The following is an 18,775-nucleotide window of genomic DNA, read 5'->3' on the forward strand; positions in this document are numbered from 1 at the left end:
ACCTGTAATCTCAGCACTTCAGGAGGCAAAGGCGGGTAGATTGCTTGAGCTCAGGAGTTCGAGATCAGCCTGGGCAACATGGTGAAATCCTATCTCTACAAAAAATGCAAAAAATTAGCTGGCCACGGTGGTACGTGTCTGTAGTCCCAGCTACTCGGGAAGCTGAGGTGGGAGGATTGCTTGAGCCCAGAAGGTTGAGGCTGCAGTGAGCCAAGATCGTGCCACTGTACTCCAGCTTGGGAGACAGAGTGAGACCTTGTCTTAAAACAAAACAAAACAAACAAAAACAAACAAACAAAAAGGGCAGGTTGAAGAACAATATAACTCTATTTGCATTTTTTTTAATTGTAGAGAAAGCTGGATGTGGTGGCTCACACCTGGAAAGGTGGCTCACACCTGTAATCTCAGCACTTTGAGAGGCCGAGGCAGGAGTACTGGAGCCCAGGATTTCCAGACCAGCCTGGGCAACATAACAAGACCTTGTCTCTACAAATAATTTTTTAAAAATTAGCTGGGTGTGGTGGTGCATGCCTGTGGTCCCAGCTACTCAGGAGGCTCAGCTGGGAGTATTGCTTGAGCCCAGGCAGTTGAGGCAGCAGTGAGCCATAATCACAGCACTGCATTCCAGCCTGGGTGACAGAGTGAGATCCTGTCTCAAAAAATAAACAAAATCAATTGTGGAGATACATATGTGAGGATGCATACATATATATATACACATACACATACATATTCAGGTAGTCTTTACTTTCCACAGTAGTGTGGCATTATAAAAATGACCATGTTGGCCGGGCGTGGTGGCTCATGCCTGTAATCCCAGCACTTTGGGAGGCTGAGGCGGGTGGATCACGAGGTCAAGAGATCAAGACCATCCTGGCCAACATGGTGAAAGCCTGTCTCTACTAAAAAAAATACAAAAATTAGCTGGGCATAGTGGCACACGCCTGTAGTCCCAGCTACTCCGGAGGCTGAGGCAGGAGAATCACTTGAACTGGGAGGCGGAGGTTGCAGTGAGCTGAGATCGTGCCACTGCACTGCAGCCTGGGCAACAAGAGCGAAACTCTGTCTCAAAAAAAAAAAAAAAAAAAAGACCATGTTGAATTGGCTGGGCACGGTGGCTCACACCTGTAATCCCAGCACTTTGGGAGGCTGAGGCGGGTGGATCACGAGGTCAGGAGATTGAGACCATCCTGGCTAACACGGTGAAACCCTGTCTCTACTAAAAATACAAAAAATTAGCCAGGCGTGGTGGCGTGCGCCTGTAGTCCCAGCTACTCGGGAGGCTGAGGCAGGAGAATGGCATGAACCTGGGAGGTGGAGCTTGCAGTGAGCCAAGATTGTGCCACTGCACTCCAGCCTGGGTGACACAGCGAGACTCCGACTCAAAAAAAAAAAAAAAAAAAAACAACAAAACAAAAAAAGACTATGTTGAGGCCAGGCGCAGTGGCTCATGCCTGTAATCCCAGCACTTTGGGAGGCCGACGTGGGCGGATCACGAGGTCAGGAGATCGAGACCAGCCTGGCTAACATGGTGAAAGCCCGTCTCTAATAAAATACAAAAAGTAGCTAGGCACGGTGGCACACATCTGTAATCCCGGCTACTCGGGAGGCTGAGACAGGAGACCAGCTTGAACCTGGGAGGCGGAGGTTGCAGTGAGCCAAGATCGCACCGTTTGCACTCTAGCCTGAGCGACAGAGCGAGACTCCATCTCAAAAGAAAAAAAAAGACCATGTTGGCCAGACGTGGTGGCTCAGGCCTGTAATCCTAGAACTTTGGGAGGCCAAGGCCTTGATCACTTGAGGTCAGGAGTTTGAAACCAGCCTGGTCAACATGATGAAACCCCGTCCCTACTAAAAATACAAAAAAAATTAGCCAGGCATGGTGGCATGTGCCTGTAATCGCAGCTACTTCGGAGGCTGAGGCAGGAGAATTGCTTGAACCCGGGAGGCAAAGATTCCAGTGAGCTGGGATCGCACTACTGCACTCCACCCTGGGTGACAGAGTGAGACTCCATTTACAAAAAAAAAAAAAAGACCATGTAAACTGAAATTGTGCAAAGAGAACTTAATAATCGAGAAAATTATTATTGGATAATAATAATTAATAAGACAATTGTTCTGTGACCTTTTAAAACTCTCTTACCATCTGTTAAAAATGTAGCCCAGGTGTGGTGGCTCATGCCTGTAGTCCCAGGACTTTGGGAGGCCAAGGCAGGAGGATGACTGGAGCCCGGGAATTGGAGACTAGCCTGGGCAACAAAGTGAGACTCTGTCATTTAAAAATAAAAAAGTATAGAAAATGAAAAAAAATAATAAAACTAATAAGAACTTAGTACACTGTAATTTAATATTAGCAACATTGAAAATTAAGACGTTTTCTTTCTTTATAAAAGTTTATCAAGGAAAAAATTTTATTGCGAATACCTTGGGCCAGGCGCAATGGCTCACTCCTGTAATCCCAGCACTTTGGGAGACCGAGGCAGGCAGATCATTTGAGGTCAGGAGTTTGAGACCAGGCTAGCCAACATGGTGAAATCCCGTCTCTACTAAAATTACAAAAAAAATTAGCTGGGTGTGGTGGTAGGTGCCTGTAATCCCATCCCAGCTACTTGGGAGGCTGAGGCAGGAGAATCGCTTGAACCCGAGAGACAGAGGTTGCAGTGAGCGGCACTGCACTCCACAGAGCGAGACTCCATCTCAAAAAGAAAAAAAAAATTAAATACAAATACAAAAAATTAGCCGGGCGTGGTGATGCACACCTGTAATCCCAGCTACACGGAAGGCTGAGGCAGGAGAATTGCTTCAACCTGGGAGGCAGAGGTTGCAATGAGCAGAGATCGCACCACTGCACTCCAGCCCGGGTGACAGAGCAAATCTCCGTCTCAAAAAAAAAAAAAAAAAAAGAATATTCTGAGGCCGGGCGTCGTGGTTCACACCTGTAACCCCAGCACTTTGGGAAGCCGAGGCGGGTGGATCACCTGAGGTCAGAAGTTCAAGACCAGCCTGGTCAACATGGTGAAACCCCGTCTCTATTAAATACACAAAAATTAGCCACGCGTGGCGGCGGGCGCCTGTGATCCCAGCTACTCAGGAGGCTGAGATGGGAGAATCGCTTGAACCCAGGAGGCAGAGGTTGCAGTGAGCCGAGATCACGCCACTGCGCTCCAGCCTGGGCAACAAAAATGAAACTTCATTCCAAAAAAAAAAAAAGAATATTCTGAACTGAACAGTGCTGCAGTCTTCCAGTGGTTTAATTTAGGATACAGAATGAGCATTTCTTCTATGTCTGTTGCCAAGGCTGGAGTGCAGTGGTGTGATCTCGGCTCACTGCAGCCTCAACCTACCGGGCTCAGGAAATCCTCCCACCTCGTTCTCCTGAGTTGCTGAGACAATAAGCACGAACCACCATGCTCAGCTATTTTTTTTTTTTTTTTTTTTTGTAGAGATGGGCGTTTTACTATGTTGCTCAGGCTGATATTGAACTCCTGGCATCAAGCAATCACCCTGCCTTAGCCTCCCAAAGTGCTGGGATTACAGGTGTGAGCCACCGCACCTGACATCTTCTATGTCTTGATGAATACGAGTCATCCTTAGTCATCCTTTGTTTTCAATGTTGTGAAATATCTCTGGGAGTTCCTGTTCTGTACATTTTGTGGTGAGATAATCCTGCCTTTTTTTTTTTTTTTTTTTGAGACGGAGTCTCGCTCTGTCACTCAGGCTGGAGTGCAGTGGCGTGATCTCGGCTCACTCCAATCTCTGCCTCCCAGGTTCAAACGATTCTCCTGCCTCAGCCTCCTGAGTAGCTGGGATTACAGGCATGCACCACCATGCCCGACTTATTTTTGTATTTTTAGTAGGGATGGGGTTTCACCATGTTGGCCAGGCTGGTCTCGAACTCCTGACCTCAAGTGATCTGCCCACCTCGGCCTCCCAAAGTGCTGGGATTACAGGCGTGAGCCACTGCGCTCAGCCCAGGGAGTTCCTTTAATGTGAAGTTTTGCTGGTATTATTTCCTCTGGGTCATTATCTTTTTCTTTAGAACCACTTTCCTCATTTATGTTGATAAGTTTGCCTTCAAGAAGTTTCTCTGGATGCAGATCTCAAGTTTCCCAAACTGTGAACAGCTGCAGAGTTGCCATCCCCACAGCTAGCTATTTCTTCCATTATTCCATTTATGTTCAATTTGTTTTTGTTTTTGTTTTTTGTTTTTTGTTTTTGAGATGGAGTCCTGCTGTGTCGCCCAGGCCGGAGTGCAGCTGTGTGACCTTGGCTCACTGGCGTGGTGGCTCACGCCTGTAATCCCAGCACTTTGGGAAGCCGAGGCAGACAGATCACTTGAGGTCAGGAGTTTGAGACTAGCCTGGCCAACATGGTGAAACCGCGTCTGTACAAAAATACAAAAATTAGCTGGGTGTGGTGGTGGGCACCTGTAGTCCCAGCTACTTGGGAGGCTAAGGCAGGAGAATCGCTTGAACCCAAGAGGCAGAGGTTGCAGTGAGCCAAGATTGAGCCACTGCACTCCAGCCTGACAGCTGTCCAGGTGACAGAGCAAGACTCCGCTTCAAAAAAAAAAAAAAAATGTGTGGGAGAACTGCTGCAATGGAGGCAGCTCAGGTGATCTGGCAGCACCGAGGAGGCCCAGCACCACTAGGCATGGGGACCATAGCTGTGCCGAGGACCCTTCTGGGGTAGCTCTCAGGCATCTAAGATCTGAGGCCTCCCTGCTGCCAGGCCAGGGGCCGAGGGCCAGTGGCCTGTGCCCCCCTCCAACACACACCTCTATCAGCCTGGGCAGCTACTGGCCATTTGCTTGACCCGAAGGCAGTGGATGACCCCTGGGCCCATGGAATGCATCACTGATGCATTCCAGGGGTTGATGTCAATAATCCAGGGGCTGATGTCAGCTATGCCACTGTCCCCCAACCCTCATTGGACCAGCTCTGCCCAGAAGCCTGTGGTGACACTGGACAAAGTCCAAAGCCTCCTCAGCCTGGCCTTTGGAGCTGGCTGGAATCCAGGCTTGGCAGCCTCCACCTTCCCTCCCTTTACTCTTTTTTTATTTTAGAGATAGGGTCTCGCTTTGTCACCTAGGAGCCTTGAACTCCTGAGCTCAAGTGATCCTCCTGCCTCAGCCGCCTGAGTATCTGGGACTATAGGTGCATGCCCCAACCCCCAGCTCAAATCCTTTGCTTTAAAAAAAAAAAAAAAAAAAAAAAATAGAGACAGGGTCTCCCTATGTTACCCAGGCTGGTCTTGAACTCCTGGGCTCAAGTGATCCTCCGGTCTTGGCCTCCTAAAGTCCTGGGATTACAGCTTGGATTATAGGCATGAGACACCACACCCAGTCATCCTTTGTTCTTTTTTTTTTTTTTTTTTTTTCTGTTTTTGAGACAGAGTCTGGCTCTGTCGCCCAGGCTGGAGTGCAGTGGCGTGATCTCGGCTAACTGGAAGCTCCACCTCCCAGGTTCACGCCACTCTCCTGCCTCAGCCTCCCGGGTAGCTGGGACTACAGGCGCCCGCCACCACGCCCTGCTAATTTTTTTTGTATTTTTAGTAGAGACAGGGTTTCACCATGTTAGCCAGGATGGTCTCGATCTCCTGACCTCGTGATCCGCCTGCCTCGGCCTCCCAAAGTGCTGAGATTACAGGCATGAGCCACGGCACCCGGCCTTTTTTTTTTTTTTTTTTCTTGAGATAGAGCCTCTCTCTTCACTCTGTCACCCAGGCTGGAGTGCAGTGGCACAATCTTGGCTCACTGCAACCCCCGCCTGCCGGGTTCAAGTGATTCTCCTGCCTCAGCCTCCCGAGTAGCCGGGATTACAGGTGCACGCCACCACACCCAGCTAATTTATTTTTATTTTTATTTTTTTGAGATGGAGTCTCACTCTTTCACCCAGGCTGGAGTGTAATGGCACGATCTCGGCTCACTGCAACCTCCGCCTCCCGGGTTCAAGTGATTCTCCCACCTCAGCCTCCCGAGTAGCTGGGATTACAGGCACCCACCATCATGCTCGGCTAATTTTTGTATTTTTGTAGAGATGGGGTTTCACCATGTTGGCCAGGCTGGTCTTGAACTTCTGGCCTCTGGTGATCTGCCTGCCTTGACCTCCCAAATTGCTGGAATTACAGGTGTGAACCACTGTGCCCAGCCACCCTTTGCTTTTGAATAAATGTTGCCCATCTTCACTCAAGCTGTTTCCCCTGCCTGGCATACCCTCCAATCCAAAATCCCTGTCAGGGCCTAGCCCCACCTGTACCTCCTCTCTGAAGCTTCTGTGTCCACCCAGGCCCTTTGCTGAACTCAGAAAGCACCTACCTGTGCCTGACCCTCTCCCCCAACCCCGTGCTAAATTCTCTAATCCTCATCACAGCTGATTAGGATGGTATTATTTACTCTATTTTGCTCAAAAGGAGAACAAGGAAAACTCACTCAGCCTAGAGAGCTCCAGCTGTGATTCAAACCCTGGTTTGCCTATTTCCAAAGTCCAAATTCTGTCCCGCGAAATCTCCTCTCAGGCGGGTGCTAAGGCTGACAGAAGACCACCAGCCCCTTGGGGACAGGAGCCATGTCTTGTCCAACTTCACCTTGCATGGCTGCTTACAAGGGCAGGCGAGGTGACCATGCCTTCCCAGGCTGGCCCCACATCACATCACTCAAGTCAATTATGACATTCGGTTTCGGAGCTTCTCAATAGGGGCACACTTAGAATTTGAGATGAGTCAGTTCTTCACTGGGGAGAGCTATCTGGAGCCTTGAAGGATGTTTAGCATCCCTGGGCTTAAAATGCCAGGAGACTCCCAGTTACGAAGACAACACACATCGTGGCACCTCTAGAGAAGGGGTACAGAACTGGGGATACCATGCCCAGGAAGACCAGTCTAGTGCATGAATAACCACAGAAGACCAAACCTTGGACTTGGATCAAATAGTCCCAGCTCCACCATAAACTAGCTATGGGACCTTGATCATGCCAGGCTGCAGCCTCTTGGGGGCTCAGCTTCCTCATCTGTACAATGAAGGTGACAAGAATCCACAGAGAATATACTGTGGGTCCTGGCTCACAGCCACTTGTCAATGACAACAAGCTATTAACTTTTTTTTTTTTTTTTTTGAGACAGTCTTGCTCTATTGCCCAGGCTGGAGTGCAGTGGCACAATCTCGGCTCACTGCAACCTCTGCCTCCCAGTTTCAAGCGATTCTTGTACCTCAGCCTCCAGAGTAGCTGGGACCACAGGCACGTGCCACCACACCCAGCTAATTTTTGTATTTTTGATAGAGATGGGGTTTTACCACATTGCCCAGGTTGGTCTTGAACTCCCGAGCTCAAGCGATAGTCCCACCTCAGCCTTCCAAATTGCTGGGATTATAGGCATGAACCACCACACCCAGTCAACAAGCTATTAACATTTAAACCTACCAGGCTTTCCATAAAATTAGTAACCAAGCAAAATGAAAAATCTCTTATTATATAATGAATCCAAATTTTTTTTGATAGAAAAAAACCAGAATTCCCTGAAGACAAATGTTTGGTGACAATTTGTTGAGCCAATGTTTTCCTGGAGAGAACAGCCTGTCTGAGGAGATCTAACAATTGTGTCACTCAGACACAGTCCCCCTGGGCTTAGGAATTGGCAGAGGAGAGAGAAATGACTTCTGGAGTTCCAGACTGCAGGTTTACAGGCTGGAGGGGTTGGTGGAAGACCTGAGTGAGACAAACAGTAGGTATCTCACCATTTACTCCTCCTGGTACAGGCCCCAGATTCAAAAACTACAATCTCACTCCCATACATTAAAGGAACACACAACAGAGAGGCAGATAGCCTCGCAGGAGCCTTGGAGGAGGTGGCATCAGCTTTACAGGTGGGGAAACTGAGGCTTAGAGAGGGGAAATGACGGTGGCTCACGCCTGTAATCCCTTTGGGGATCACAGCACTTTGGGAGGCCGGGGTGGGCGGATCACAAGGTCAGGAGATTGAGACCATCCTGGCTAACACAGTGAAACCCCGTCTCTACTAAAAATACAAAAAATTAGCCAGGCGTGGTGGCGGGTGCCTGTAGTCCCAGCTACTTGGGAGGCTGAGGCAGGAGAATGGAGTGAACACGGGAGGTGGAGCTTGCAGTGAGCCGAGATTGCACCACTGCACTCCAGCCTGGGCGACAGAGTGAGACTCCGTCTCAGAAAAAAAAAAAAAAAAGGAATTATGCAGGGAACTGGCAGTGCCATCCAGGAGTGGGATGTGGCCCCAGGTCTGTTCTGGCAGGAGTTACAGTGACTGCCTCATGGCTGCGAACGCTCCTGCATTCCTTTATCGCCCCCACCTGGATTATAAAATCAGGCGCCCTACTCTTTGGAGCTTGGAGAGGTTAGTGTGGCGTTCTGGTGGTTGGCACCTAATGGAGGCATTCTCTGGGAGGAAAGATTCCTGCTGAAGCCAGACTGAATGGGTCTAACTTGTATATTCTCCAATCCTGTTGGTCACCCTCAGTTTCTTAGTGGACACCAAGGCCAAGTCCAGGGTAGGAGCCCATCTCTCCTTGAGTCTCCAGCCTCATCATTTCTCCTTCTGGACATCCTAGTTTCCAGTCACATTGAAAGTCCCTTCCTTGGAGAAGCCCCTTCTGACTCCACCCAGGCTAAGCCACGTGGCCCCTCCAAGGTGGTCCCAAGGCCTGGGCTTCCGCCCTCAAAGTACTCAGCATGGGGGCGCTCAACTCCAAGGACAGGAACTATGTGCTTGACCTGTTCTCCACCAGATCCTCAGCCTCTGGCAGCTCACCCAGCACAGAGTAGGTCCCCCAAGCATTAGCGCAGATGATCCTGGGAAGCTAAGGGAGAGGCCTGGGAGCCCAACAGCCTTCCTAGGGAGGGAGGGAGACCTGTAGGAGCCCCCTTCTGGCAACTTTCTTAATCTCTCTGTGCCTCACTTACCTATCGGTAAAATGAGACTTATCTGCGTGTAAAATACAAAGTATAATACGTGGGAACATTCACTGTCTACAACTGTGGTTCTGGTTGTTCATTTTACAGGCGGGGACATGGAGGCCCACGGAGTACCTGGCAGGCCCACAGTCCACAGGTTGGAAAGAGGTGCCCAAGCCCTGGACTTGAAGCCTGGGCTCTGACCTTCAACGTTTGCTTTTCACACCACACATCACGTCAATAAATAGTTACTGGATGCCTGTTGTGTGCCAGGCCCCAAGACGGGTGTTGCGTGACTGACAACAGAAAAAGCTTCTCAGTGGCGAGGGATAAGCTAGATCATGGGCATTAGTGTAAATCGCCCAGGGTTCAAATTCCAGCTTCTCCACTTCCTGGCTATGATTTTTTTTTTTTTAGACGGAATCTTGCTCTGTTGCCCAGGCTGAAGTGCAGTGGCCCAATCTCAGCTCACTGCAAGCTCTGCCTCCCAGGTTCACGCCATTCTCATGCCTCGGCCTCCCGAGTAGCTGGGACCACAGGCGCTCGCCACCACGCCCGGCTAATTTTTTTGTATTTTTAGTAGAGACGGAGTTTCACCGTGTTAGCCAGGATGGTCTCGATCTACTGACCTCGTGATCCGCCCGCCTCAGCCTCCCAAAGTGCTGGGATTACAGGCGTGAACCACCGCGCCCGGCCCTGGCTATGATATTGCTAAGTTTCCTAACCTCTCTAAGGTTCTTTTCTCTTCTACTAAAAGGGAAAAATAAGACCTCCCAACAGAAGTGAAACTAGGCATTGGCTTAACACGTGATGGATGGGAGCCATGACTATCTTCATCATCTTATTTTTAATTATCTATCTGTGCACATGGTAGTAAATTTCTCGCCCTGGCCCAGGTACCCAGGACCCCAGTTCTGTCGGAGACAACCGCAATTAACAACTTCTTGTGCATCTTATCAGACAGCTGGCGCGCACACCCGCAGATACCCCCACCCTCAGGCGTCCTTCTACGCAAAGATGGATAGCACCCATCAACGCTGTTTTTTCTTTTTTTAGACGGAGTCTCGCTCTGTCTCCCAGGCTGGAGTGCAGCGGCGCGATCTCGGTTCACTGCAAGCTCCACCTCCCGAGTTCATGCCATTCTCCTGCCTCAGCCTCCAGAGTAGCTGGGACTACAGGCGCCCACCACCACGCCCGGCTAATTTTTTTGTATTTTTAGTAGAGATGGGGTTTCACCAAGTTAGCCAGGATGGTCTCGATCTCCTGACCTCGTGATCCGCCCGCCTCGGCCTCCCAAAGTGCTGGGATTACAGGCGTGAGCCACCCCAACCGGCCCAACGCTGTTTTTACTGTTGTTTCCTTTTTTAACCTAAGGTATCTTAGAAGTCACCCTACATTAGTGCATATTAAACATTGTTCGTCTTAATGGCTTCACAGTATTCCACTGTATGGATTATTTTTTAATTTGGTTGCCGTTACTGTTATCAGCCAGGGAATTTGCGAGGACCCAGGGGGATTTATGGAGCTGCAGAGTTGGAGTCTGGGGACCCAGTTCCAACCCCAGATCTGTCCAGAATTCCGTTGTCTCGGGTATCATCTCCACCGGCGCGGTCGTGGGAGGGGGATTTGGGTGCAGACAGGACCAGCCCCAGTGTCCGAGCGAGAATCAGCGAGCAGCACGCGCAGTTGATTCCCGCGGGCGGCTCAATCATTCTGTGCAGCCACTCCGTTATATTTAGTAGCATCAAACTCATTAAGCACTCTAGCACAACCAAGCTCGGAACCGTTAGCCGACCCTCCCAGCCTCGGCACCTGACCTTGGGGCAGTGGCGCTCCGACACAGCTACTCACCCTCACCTGGGCCGCTTCACCCCTCGTTCCCAAGTACACCCCGTAGGTTGCAGCAGTCCCTGTCCCTTTAAGGGGGCCGAGCCCGGCTCCGCTACTTCCGCCCCGAAGCAGCAGGGCGCTAGCGCGGAGGCGAGAGCGGGAGAAAGCGCCGCTAGAGTTCTCCTCATAAAGATGGCGACGCCCTGGCCGCCGCTTTCGCGCCCGGCGGTGACGTCACTTCCGGGGCGGAGGAGGCTGAGTGGTGCAGTGAGGGACAAACAAAAGGAGGCGCCGGAGCGGCGCTGCGGCCGGCGGCGGGACGGAGCGGCCGGGGCCTGGGGCTGCCTGCCGGGCGGCCGGGCGCGGCGAGCCCAGGTGAGTGGACGGGGTGGGGAAAGGGACGCGAGCTGTCACCTCTCGAAACCCACTTACACACGCCCTCGGCCAGCTGCCCGGCCCCGGGCGCCCGGGGCATCTGGGGCTCTGTCTCCGGGCGGGCCCCCTGGGGACCTCCCGCGGTGTTCGGCCTACCTCTGGGCTCCCCAGTGCCCAGAGTCTCCGGGGCACCACCCTCTCGCCGGCTCCGCGGCGCGCGAGCCCCCTCCCAGGCACCCCTGTGCCTCCTTGTGCTTCAGAAACCAGGAGTTTCCGCCTCGGCTCCCCCATGTCCCCTTGTCATCCCCTGGGTCCCCCCAGATCCTCACCCCTCCACACACACTCTCCCGTTCCTAGAGGTTCCACCTCTGGGCTCTCTCCTTGTCATTTCTTTTTCAGAGATTCCCTTAGCTGTCTTCTCCTGAGTTCCTGGTCCTCTTCTCTTCCCTTGCACCTCTCCTTCCTATCGTTCCGATGGGGGCAGTGCCCTGACTTGGGGGCAGGATCCCCGGCTAGGCTCTTGGGGCCTGTCTGGGATGGGATATTTGGGAAGACCGGTCCGGAATCTAAGAACCCAGACCCTGTCCCAGTCCTGTGCATTCAGGTGGGCCCGAGGGCGAGGCGAGATCCAGTGAGGTCCAGGCCTGGTGCAGCCCTGGGTGAGCTGGATACCCAGCAAACTGAGCTCCCAGGCTGAAGGGGCATAGCTGGGGTCATGGAGTTCATGATGATTCTGCTGCTTTCGCTGACTGCTTCTTCCCCTTGATCTGGACCGGAGTGAACCGAGGTCTGCCGGTTCTCAGCTGTTGCGATTGTTGCCTTTTTTGGGAAGGAGGGATGGGTCGGGGGTTGTCTGGTAGCCGCCTCCTGATGGAGACTTGGCTGGAAGGGTGGGTGGTTCCTGGGTGAGCCACACTTCCACTGACTCCTCTTCCCCTGCCCTACCTCAGGAAACCTTTTGAGAATGAGGTGTGGAGGGAGAGCACCTGGTAAGAAGAAGGGAATTGGGGGAGCCCGAAGTTCCCAAGGGCCTCTTCCACCTCTTCTGTTAGTAGTACTCTTAACCCCTGCCAAACTGTATTCTGCCCTTTGGAGCAGACAACCTGGCAGACAGACAGGCTGTAAGAAGGGGGAGGAGATCGGCTGTTGCTGATACTTCCTGTGGAGGGGCTGTGGGAGTGGGAGTTTGTTCAGAGAGACTGGGCAGTGCTGATTGCTCAGTCTCACCGGTGTTGCTTCCATGAAGGTCAGGTCTTCCTCTGGCTCATGAAGGGAGGCAAGGACAGATGACCTGTGCTGGAGGAGGCTGTTGTGGACATGCCAGGGATGAGTGACTGGGTGGCTGGTCTCTGCTTCCTTGTTTTCCTGGTCTCAGGGCTTTGGCATGGGGTCTGATGCCCTCTGCCTTCTAGGGACCATAGGGTACAGAGCAGGGGGTGCAGGGCCGGGCGTGGTGGCTCACGCCTGTAATCCCAGCACTTTGGGAGGCTGAAGCGGGCAGATCACGAGGTCAGGAGTTCGAGACCAGCCTGGCCAACATAGTGAAACCCTGTCTCTACTAAAAATACAAAAAATTAGCCAGGCATGGGGCTGCGCACCCGTAATCCCAGCTATTCGGGAGGCTGAGGCAGGAGAATTGCTTGAACCCAGGAGGCAGAGGTTGCAGTGAGCCAAGATCGTGCCATTGCACTCCAGCTTGGGCAAGAAGAGCAAAACTCCATCTCAAAAAAACAAAAAAAAAAAAAAACAGAGCAGGGGGCGCAGGAAATGTTCATGACTTCCCCCCAGAACTTGACTAGATGTGGTGGTTCTCCATCCCTTAGGCACACCCACCAGGAAGCCATTTCCTTTGCAAACTCTTGAGTGACCTTTCTGGACTGTAGGGAATCCTGGGGATCACTGCCGTGGGTCAGAACTCAGGGAAGTGGCCGGACCCTGGGTTGCTGCCTGGCTTGGCCTGGACCTTGCCTGTAGGAGTTGGAGGGAAATCAGCCTGGTTCCTGACTGCCTCGTCTTAGAGTAGAGCTGATTCCAGGTTTTCACGTGGAGAAACTGAGGCACACGCTGATGGGCCAAGACCTCTTGGAGATTCAGGTGGGATGGATGTGGGGCTCTTAGAGCCCAGCACAGTGTCTCTCCATGCCTTGACTCATTCATTCATTCATTCATTCATTCAGCCATTCTTTAGAAAGTGCCTGTCTTGGGCCTGGGATGGCTGGGAAAACATCCCTGGCCTCCTGAGAGCTGCAGTCTGGGAGGACAGGCAAACCAGAAGACACATAAGTTCTGATATACTGTGGCCACCATATTAATAGAAATATTACCGAGGCAGCCCAGAGGAAGAAGGAATTAGCTCTGGGTGGTTATGTAGGGGGTGGTCAGGGTATGCTTTCTGGAAGAGGAGGGACTAGAATAATTAGTGACAGGGAGTCCAGGGGCCCAAGTTCTGGACCTGGCTCTGCCCTGGGCAGGTGATTGGACCACCCAGCCTCAGTGGGTGCCCCATCCTTGACAAGGAGGGTAGAGTGAGGTAGAGGTTGGCTTGGATGGCCTCTGTGCCTATATAGCTGTAGGTACTTTACTGCCTAGTCACCACCACCCCGTATGGAATTGCAGGGTTATTGACCTACCTCCCATGATGGCAGAGACCATCTTCCATGTCTGCCCTCCCAGCACAGGGCCTGGAACTTAGTCAGTATAGTAAAAACCCAGTGGTAGAAATGATGGAAAAACAGCCATCCCTCCTAGATCAGTCCGGGTGTCTTTGTCTACCCCCACCCTCCTCCTTTCTGGGTAACTCCTGCTGATCCTTTGGCTCTCTCTGGTGGCTGGGCCACTCTCCCAGCTCCTGGCTCCCCGAAACCCGTGTCGTAGTGATCACAGCTTTCCCTACCCTGCCACTCCCATGCACAGTTCTGCACAGTGTCTGGCGCATATGGAGTAGATACTCACCAGAGGCTGGTTGACTGTCGGAGATGATGGGTGGATTTGGTGTTTAAGTTGGAGTCTGGGCAGTGGCTGGTCTCTGCCTGACCCAGCCACCCCACTGTGGCTCATCTCTTGCCACTTCCCCTCTCTGGCTCTGGATCTCGCCATGCCAAGCCCGCAAGCCTTCTCCAGATGCCATGTACTCTCTCCTCCAGGTAAACATGTGCTGTTCCTCCTGCCTGGAATGCTCTTTTTCCAGCTCCTACTCTTAGGAGTCAACTCAGACAACTCCTCCTCCAGAAAGCCTTCCCTGACCCCACTAGTCTGGGTCTAGTGCTTCTCCTGGCTCCCCCGCAGCAGAGCTCTGAGCTCTCAGACTGTCGCTACTGACTTGGCACCTCCTCAGTAGACCAGGTTCTGGAGGGAGGTGCTCTGTCAGAACCTCTTTTGTCTGCCAGGTGCGGTGGCTCATGCCTGTAATCCCAATACTTTGGGAGGCCGAGGCGGGCAGATCCCTGGAGGTCAGGAGTTTGAGAGCAGCCTGGCTAACATGGGGAAATGCTGTCTCTACTAAAAATACAAAAAATTAACCAGGCTTGGTGGTGCGCACCTGAAATCCCATCTACTCGAGAGGCTGAGGCAGGAGAATCACTTGAATGCGGGAGGCGTAGGTTGCAGTGAACCGAGATTGCACCACTATACAAAAAAAACCTCTTTTGTCACCCCAGAGCCCAGCCAAGGGCCTGCTACCAAGCAGGCTCTCAGGAAGTGCTGGCAGTGTGGCAGGTAACTGCGACAGTCACACATGTGCCTGCTGACGGCAGCTCTCGCTTCCTTGTAGGGAGGCAGCGTCCATGGAGCAAAAGGAATGCCAGGATCCTGCCCAGGCAGACGCGGGCCAGCCTCAGCACCGACAGCCGACGCGCAGATAGCAGAGCCATCCTTGGGGTAAGGACTGGGCCCCTCTCCTTCCCGGCCAGCTCCAGCTCCAGTCAAGTGCCCTTCCTAGCCTGGGGAGCAAAGGGTAGCATCTCCGTCCCCACAGTCCTTTGCTTTTCTTGCTGTAGGTCCAGGGCAGAGTGGCAGACAGCAGAATTACTCTCTTCCTCCTTCTCCCGCTGAGTAATGTCTGCTTGCCGCGCTCATTGAATGCTAAGTTGTTTCATTGCAAACCTCTGTTTTTTCTCCTTCACCCCAGATCTTATCAGTCTGGGTCTTGCTAATGCAGCCTCATGACCACATTTCCCAAAAAGCGTGGGCCACGTTTCCCAAGTGTGTTCCATGAGACACCAGTTTCTTCGGTCACAGTGGTTTGATAATTCCAGGAAACAAAGACTTCTTGTTATCCTTGCTGCAGGGCTTATCAGAGCCTTGAATCAGAGCCGTGATCAGGATTGAGCTGATCACGATAAGGGAGCTAGCGACTCGTGTTTCCCCACATTTATTTGATCGTGTAGACATCTTTGGGGACTGGGATTCCTTGGCCTGTGCTTTGGAAAACAGTTCCCAGAGGCAGGAGAATCCCTTTAGAACATTTGGAGGATTAAATATGTTGACATAGAGCAGGCAGTTGGCAGAGTGCATGTCCTAGAAGGTGGTCCCGAGTCATAGCTGGTGTGTGTATAGACAGCTGTGTAATTTGTCAAACATACTCAGGTCGGTGATCTCATTTGACCATTGGAGGATGCTTAGGCAGTGGCCATTATCTCCAGTTTACAGATGTGGAAACTGAGAATCAGAGTGAGGAAGCAGCTTGCCCAGACTCATCTGTAAAGAAGGCAAGGACATGCGGCTTGAATCCAGACCCTGGAATCCTGGGCCAGGGTCCTCTGTTGTCTGCCCTAAGGCCTTCCTGCCTTTATCTCTCACCTCAGTTTTTTGTGTGAAGGAAGGCCTGAGTCTCCCAGCCTGGATTTTAAAAGAAATAGTAATTTTTTTTTTGTAATTACCAACATAGTTGTATATTCATTATATGTTTTTATACTGTTTGGCTATTTTTTGGGGACAGGGTCTCACTCTGTTGCCCAGGCTGGAGTGCAGTGGCACCATCATGACTCACTGCAGCCTCGATCTCCAAGGCTCCAGTGATCCTCCTGCCTCAGCCTCCCAACTAGCTGGGACTGCAGGTGTGCACCACTGTGCCCAGCTAATTTTATTTATTTATTTATTATGGAGATAGAGCCTCTCTACATTGCCCAGGCTGGTCTCAAACTCCTGGGTTCAAGAGATGCTCCTGCCTTGGCCTCCTAAAGTGCTGGGATTATGGGTGTGAGCCACCATGCCAGACCTGTTTGGATCTTTAATGTCATCTAGGAAATGAGTCTCTGCTGATTCTCATCTTCAGAGGTGTGAATGGGAAGGGATATATTCTTCCACATCTATTGTTACCATTTGCTTATTTTTATAAAAATCTGGTCATGTTTGAGTTGCTGATTCACAGTTTGCTTTTGTTTCATTTAATGATATCCCCTGGACCTCTTTTTTTTTTGAGATGGAGTCTCTGTTACCCAGGCTGGAGTGCAGTGGCACGATCTCAGCTCACCGCAAGCTCCGCCTCCCGGGTTCACTCCATTCTCCTGCCTCAGCCTCCCAAGTAGCTGGGACTACAGGCGCCCGCCACCACGCCTGGCTAATTTTTTTTGTATTTTTAGTAGAGACGGGGTTTCACCATGTTAGCCAGGATGGTCTCGATCTCCTGACCTTGTGATCCGCCGCCTTGGCCTCCCAAAGTGCTGGTATTATAGGCATGAGCCACCGCGCCCGGCTCCCCTGGACCTCTTTCCTATGCAAGAGGTAGATAGAGCTGTGTGTGGTCCTGGCAGAATGCACACCCTTGAGCCCCCCTGGCCCCTCCCCCCTCACATGCTGGGAGTTTTGAGCTGTTTGGGCATTTACAGCAGCAGAGGGAGGTGGGAAGTGCCTGGTGTGTCATTGTGTCGACTCTCCTGTTTATGGGATAAGGTCAGCCAACTCCTGGCTCTGCCCCGTAGGAGTTTCCTGTTGGTTTTGAGGAACTCTGTCCCCTGGAGAGAGGGGAGGCCTGAGCTGTAGTCTTTCATGCTGGGCAGCGCTGAGCAGGAAGCAGCAGGTCCTGCTTGTCAGATCATAATTCCTCCTTTTTGCCAAGGATGGCGTGGAATGAACTGCATGGGCCGGCCTGAGGGGTTTTGGCCTCCACCCACCACCTGGGTTCAGGGGACACACAAGAATCAAGCTGAGACAAATTGAGTCTGAGCCATTGTTCTCCTGAGCCAGGCCCTTCCTGGGGATAGGAAGGAACAGGCAGACCCTGGCTCAGTTTACCCTTGCTGTATCTGAAGGAAGTGTTGGTTGTGGTCCTTTTGGCATGCTCCTTTCAAGTTTTAGTTCTGAGAGTGGGCAGGTGAGGAGCAGGAGGAGGGCCTACCCTGCCACCTGGGTCCAAAGATGCTCTCTTTTGGGGTATAGCTGACCTCAGGAAGGGTTTGGGCAAGGAGAGCATACAGGCATGGCAGCCTCGTTTTGCGGGGCTGCGAGAGCGTCTGGCAGGATCGCACTGGGAGTGAGGTCTGTGCCAGAGCTCCTGACATCTCACCTGTGTTTTTCAGGCTCACTGTCCTGTCGCTTTCCCTCCCCCACGTCACTTCCTCCATTCTTCCCCAGGAGTCTCTTTTCTCTCCCATACACTGCTTGGGAGAGAGCCTCAGAGCTGGCCCCTCCACAGATGGTGCTCAGCGTCTCCGGCTTTTCCTTCCTGCAGTAGCACCTTCACAGTCCGTGGTCATTCTCAGCACCATGTCTCAGTGCTGAGCCACAGGCTGGGATGCTGCACGCATTTGCCCATCTTACCTTCTCCACAGCCTTGCGTGTAAGATTGCTTTACCATTTTACAGACCAAGCCCCAGAGGGATGAGGTCTCTGGCCCAAAGTTATACAGTGTACATATGGCAAAGCCAGGACTTGAATCCAGGTTGGTATGGCTTGGCAGCCGGGGCTCTTTCTACTTCACCCTCCGTTACCCTCTTTTCTCAGGTTCCCAGGCTTTTGGGGGCCTTCAAAGTCACCTGGAAGCTTGTCTAAAATGCTGTTCCCCTGGGCCCACCACCACAGACCTGCAGAGTCTGCCCTGGAAGGTTGGCCCCAGGAATCTGAACTTTGAAGATGCTTCCCCAGCAGTTGTGAGGCTGGTGGGCTACAAACAATGCTGAGAAACACTGACCAGACGCCATTCTTTCAGCCTTAGTCCCAGTCGTCTACCACAGAACTCATGCCCTTGGTGTGGAAGCAGGGCTGAGCTCCCCACAGGACTGGGACTGGACAGGTTTTTTTTTTTTTGTTTAATTAATTAATTAATTATTTTGAGACGGAGTGTTGCTCTGTCACCCAGGCTGGAGTGCAGTGGCGCAATCTTGCTCACTGCAACCTCCACCTCCCAGGTTCAAGCTATTCTCCTGCCTCAGCCTCCCGAGTAGCTGGGACTACAGGTGCCCGCCACCATGCCCAGCTAATTTTTGTATTTTTAGTAGAGACGGGGTGTCACCATATTGGCCATGGCTGGTCTCAATCTCCTGACCTTGTGATCCACCCACCTTGTTCTCCAAAGTTCCGGGACTACAGCCGTGAGCCACTGCGCCTGGCCTATTTTTTTAATTTAATTTTACTTTTTTGAGATGGAATCCTGCTCTACTGCCCAGCCTGGAGTGCAATGGTGCCATCTTGGCTCATTGCAGCCTCTGCCTCCT

At 52.0% G+C, this 18,775-nt stretch overlaps 2 protein-coding genes across 11 annotated transcripts in view; one reads left to right on the plus strand and one right to left on the minus strand.

Moving 5' to 3' along the window:
- The window catches only part of KYAT1 (kynurenine aminotransferase 1), a 52,673-nt gene extending 37,773 nt beyond the window's left edge, over positions 1-14,900 (minus strand). Inside the window, exons 1-2 of one of the 9 annotated variants that reach the window (XM_063696790.1) lie at positions 10,773-10,933; positions 2,144-2,249 (exon numbers count right to left, since the gene is read on the minus strand). Coding sequence is in view for 2 of the 9 variants with exons in the window: in XM_019033179.4 (XP_018888724.3) it covers positions 14,079-14,222 (144 nt within the window). In the remaining 7 variants the exon portion in view is untranslated. Of the gene's footprint in view, positions 1-2,143; positions 2,250-10,772; positions 10,986-14,078 lie in introns of those variants that run through there. The other 8 variants (XM_019033179.4, XM_055351284.2, XM_004048706.5 and 5 more) reach the window with 8 other exon arrangements.
- LRRC8A (leucine rich repeat containing 8 VRAC subunit A) overlaps positions 11,008-18,775 on the plus strand; it is a 36,512-nt gene continuing 28,744 nt past the window's right edge. Inside the window, exon 1 of one of the 2 annotated variants that reach the window (XM_055351282.2) lies at positions 11,008-11,126. The gene's annotated coding sequence lies outside the window, so the exon portion shown is untranslated. Of the gene's footprint in view, positions 11,127-14,895; positions 15,003-18,775 lie in introns of those variants that run through there. The other variant, XM_063696789.1, reaches the window with a different exon arrangement.

This window comes from Gorilla gorilla, chromosome 13 (assembly GCF_029281585.2).
Source record: "Gorilla gorilla gorilla isolate KB3781 chromosome 13, NHGRI_mGorGor1-v2.1_pri, whole genome shotgun sequence".
Taxonomy (NCBI): Eukaryota; Metazoa; Chordata; class Mammalia; order Primates; family Hominidae; genus Gorilla; species Gorilla gorilla.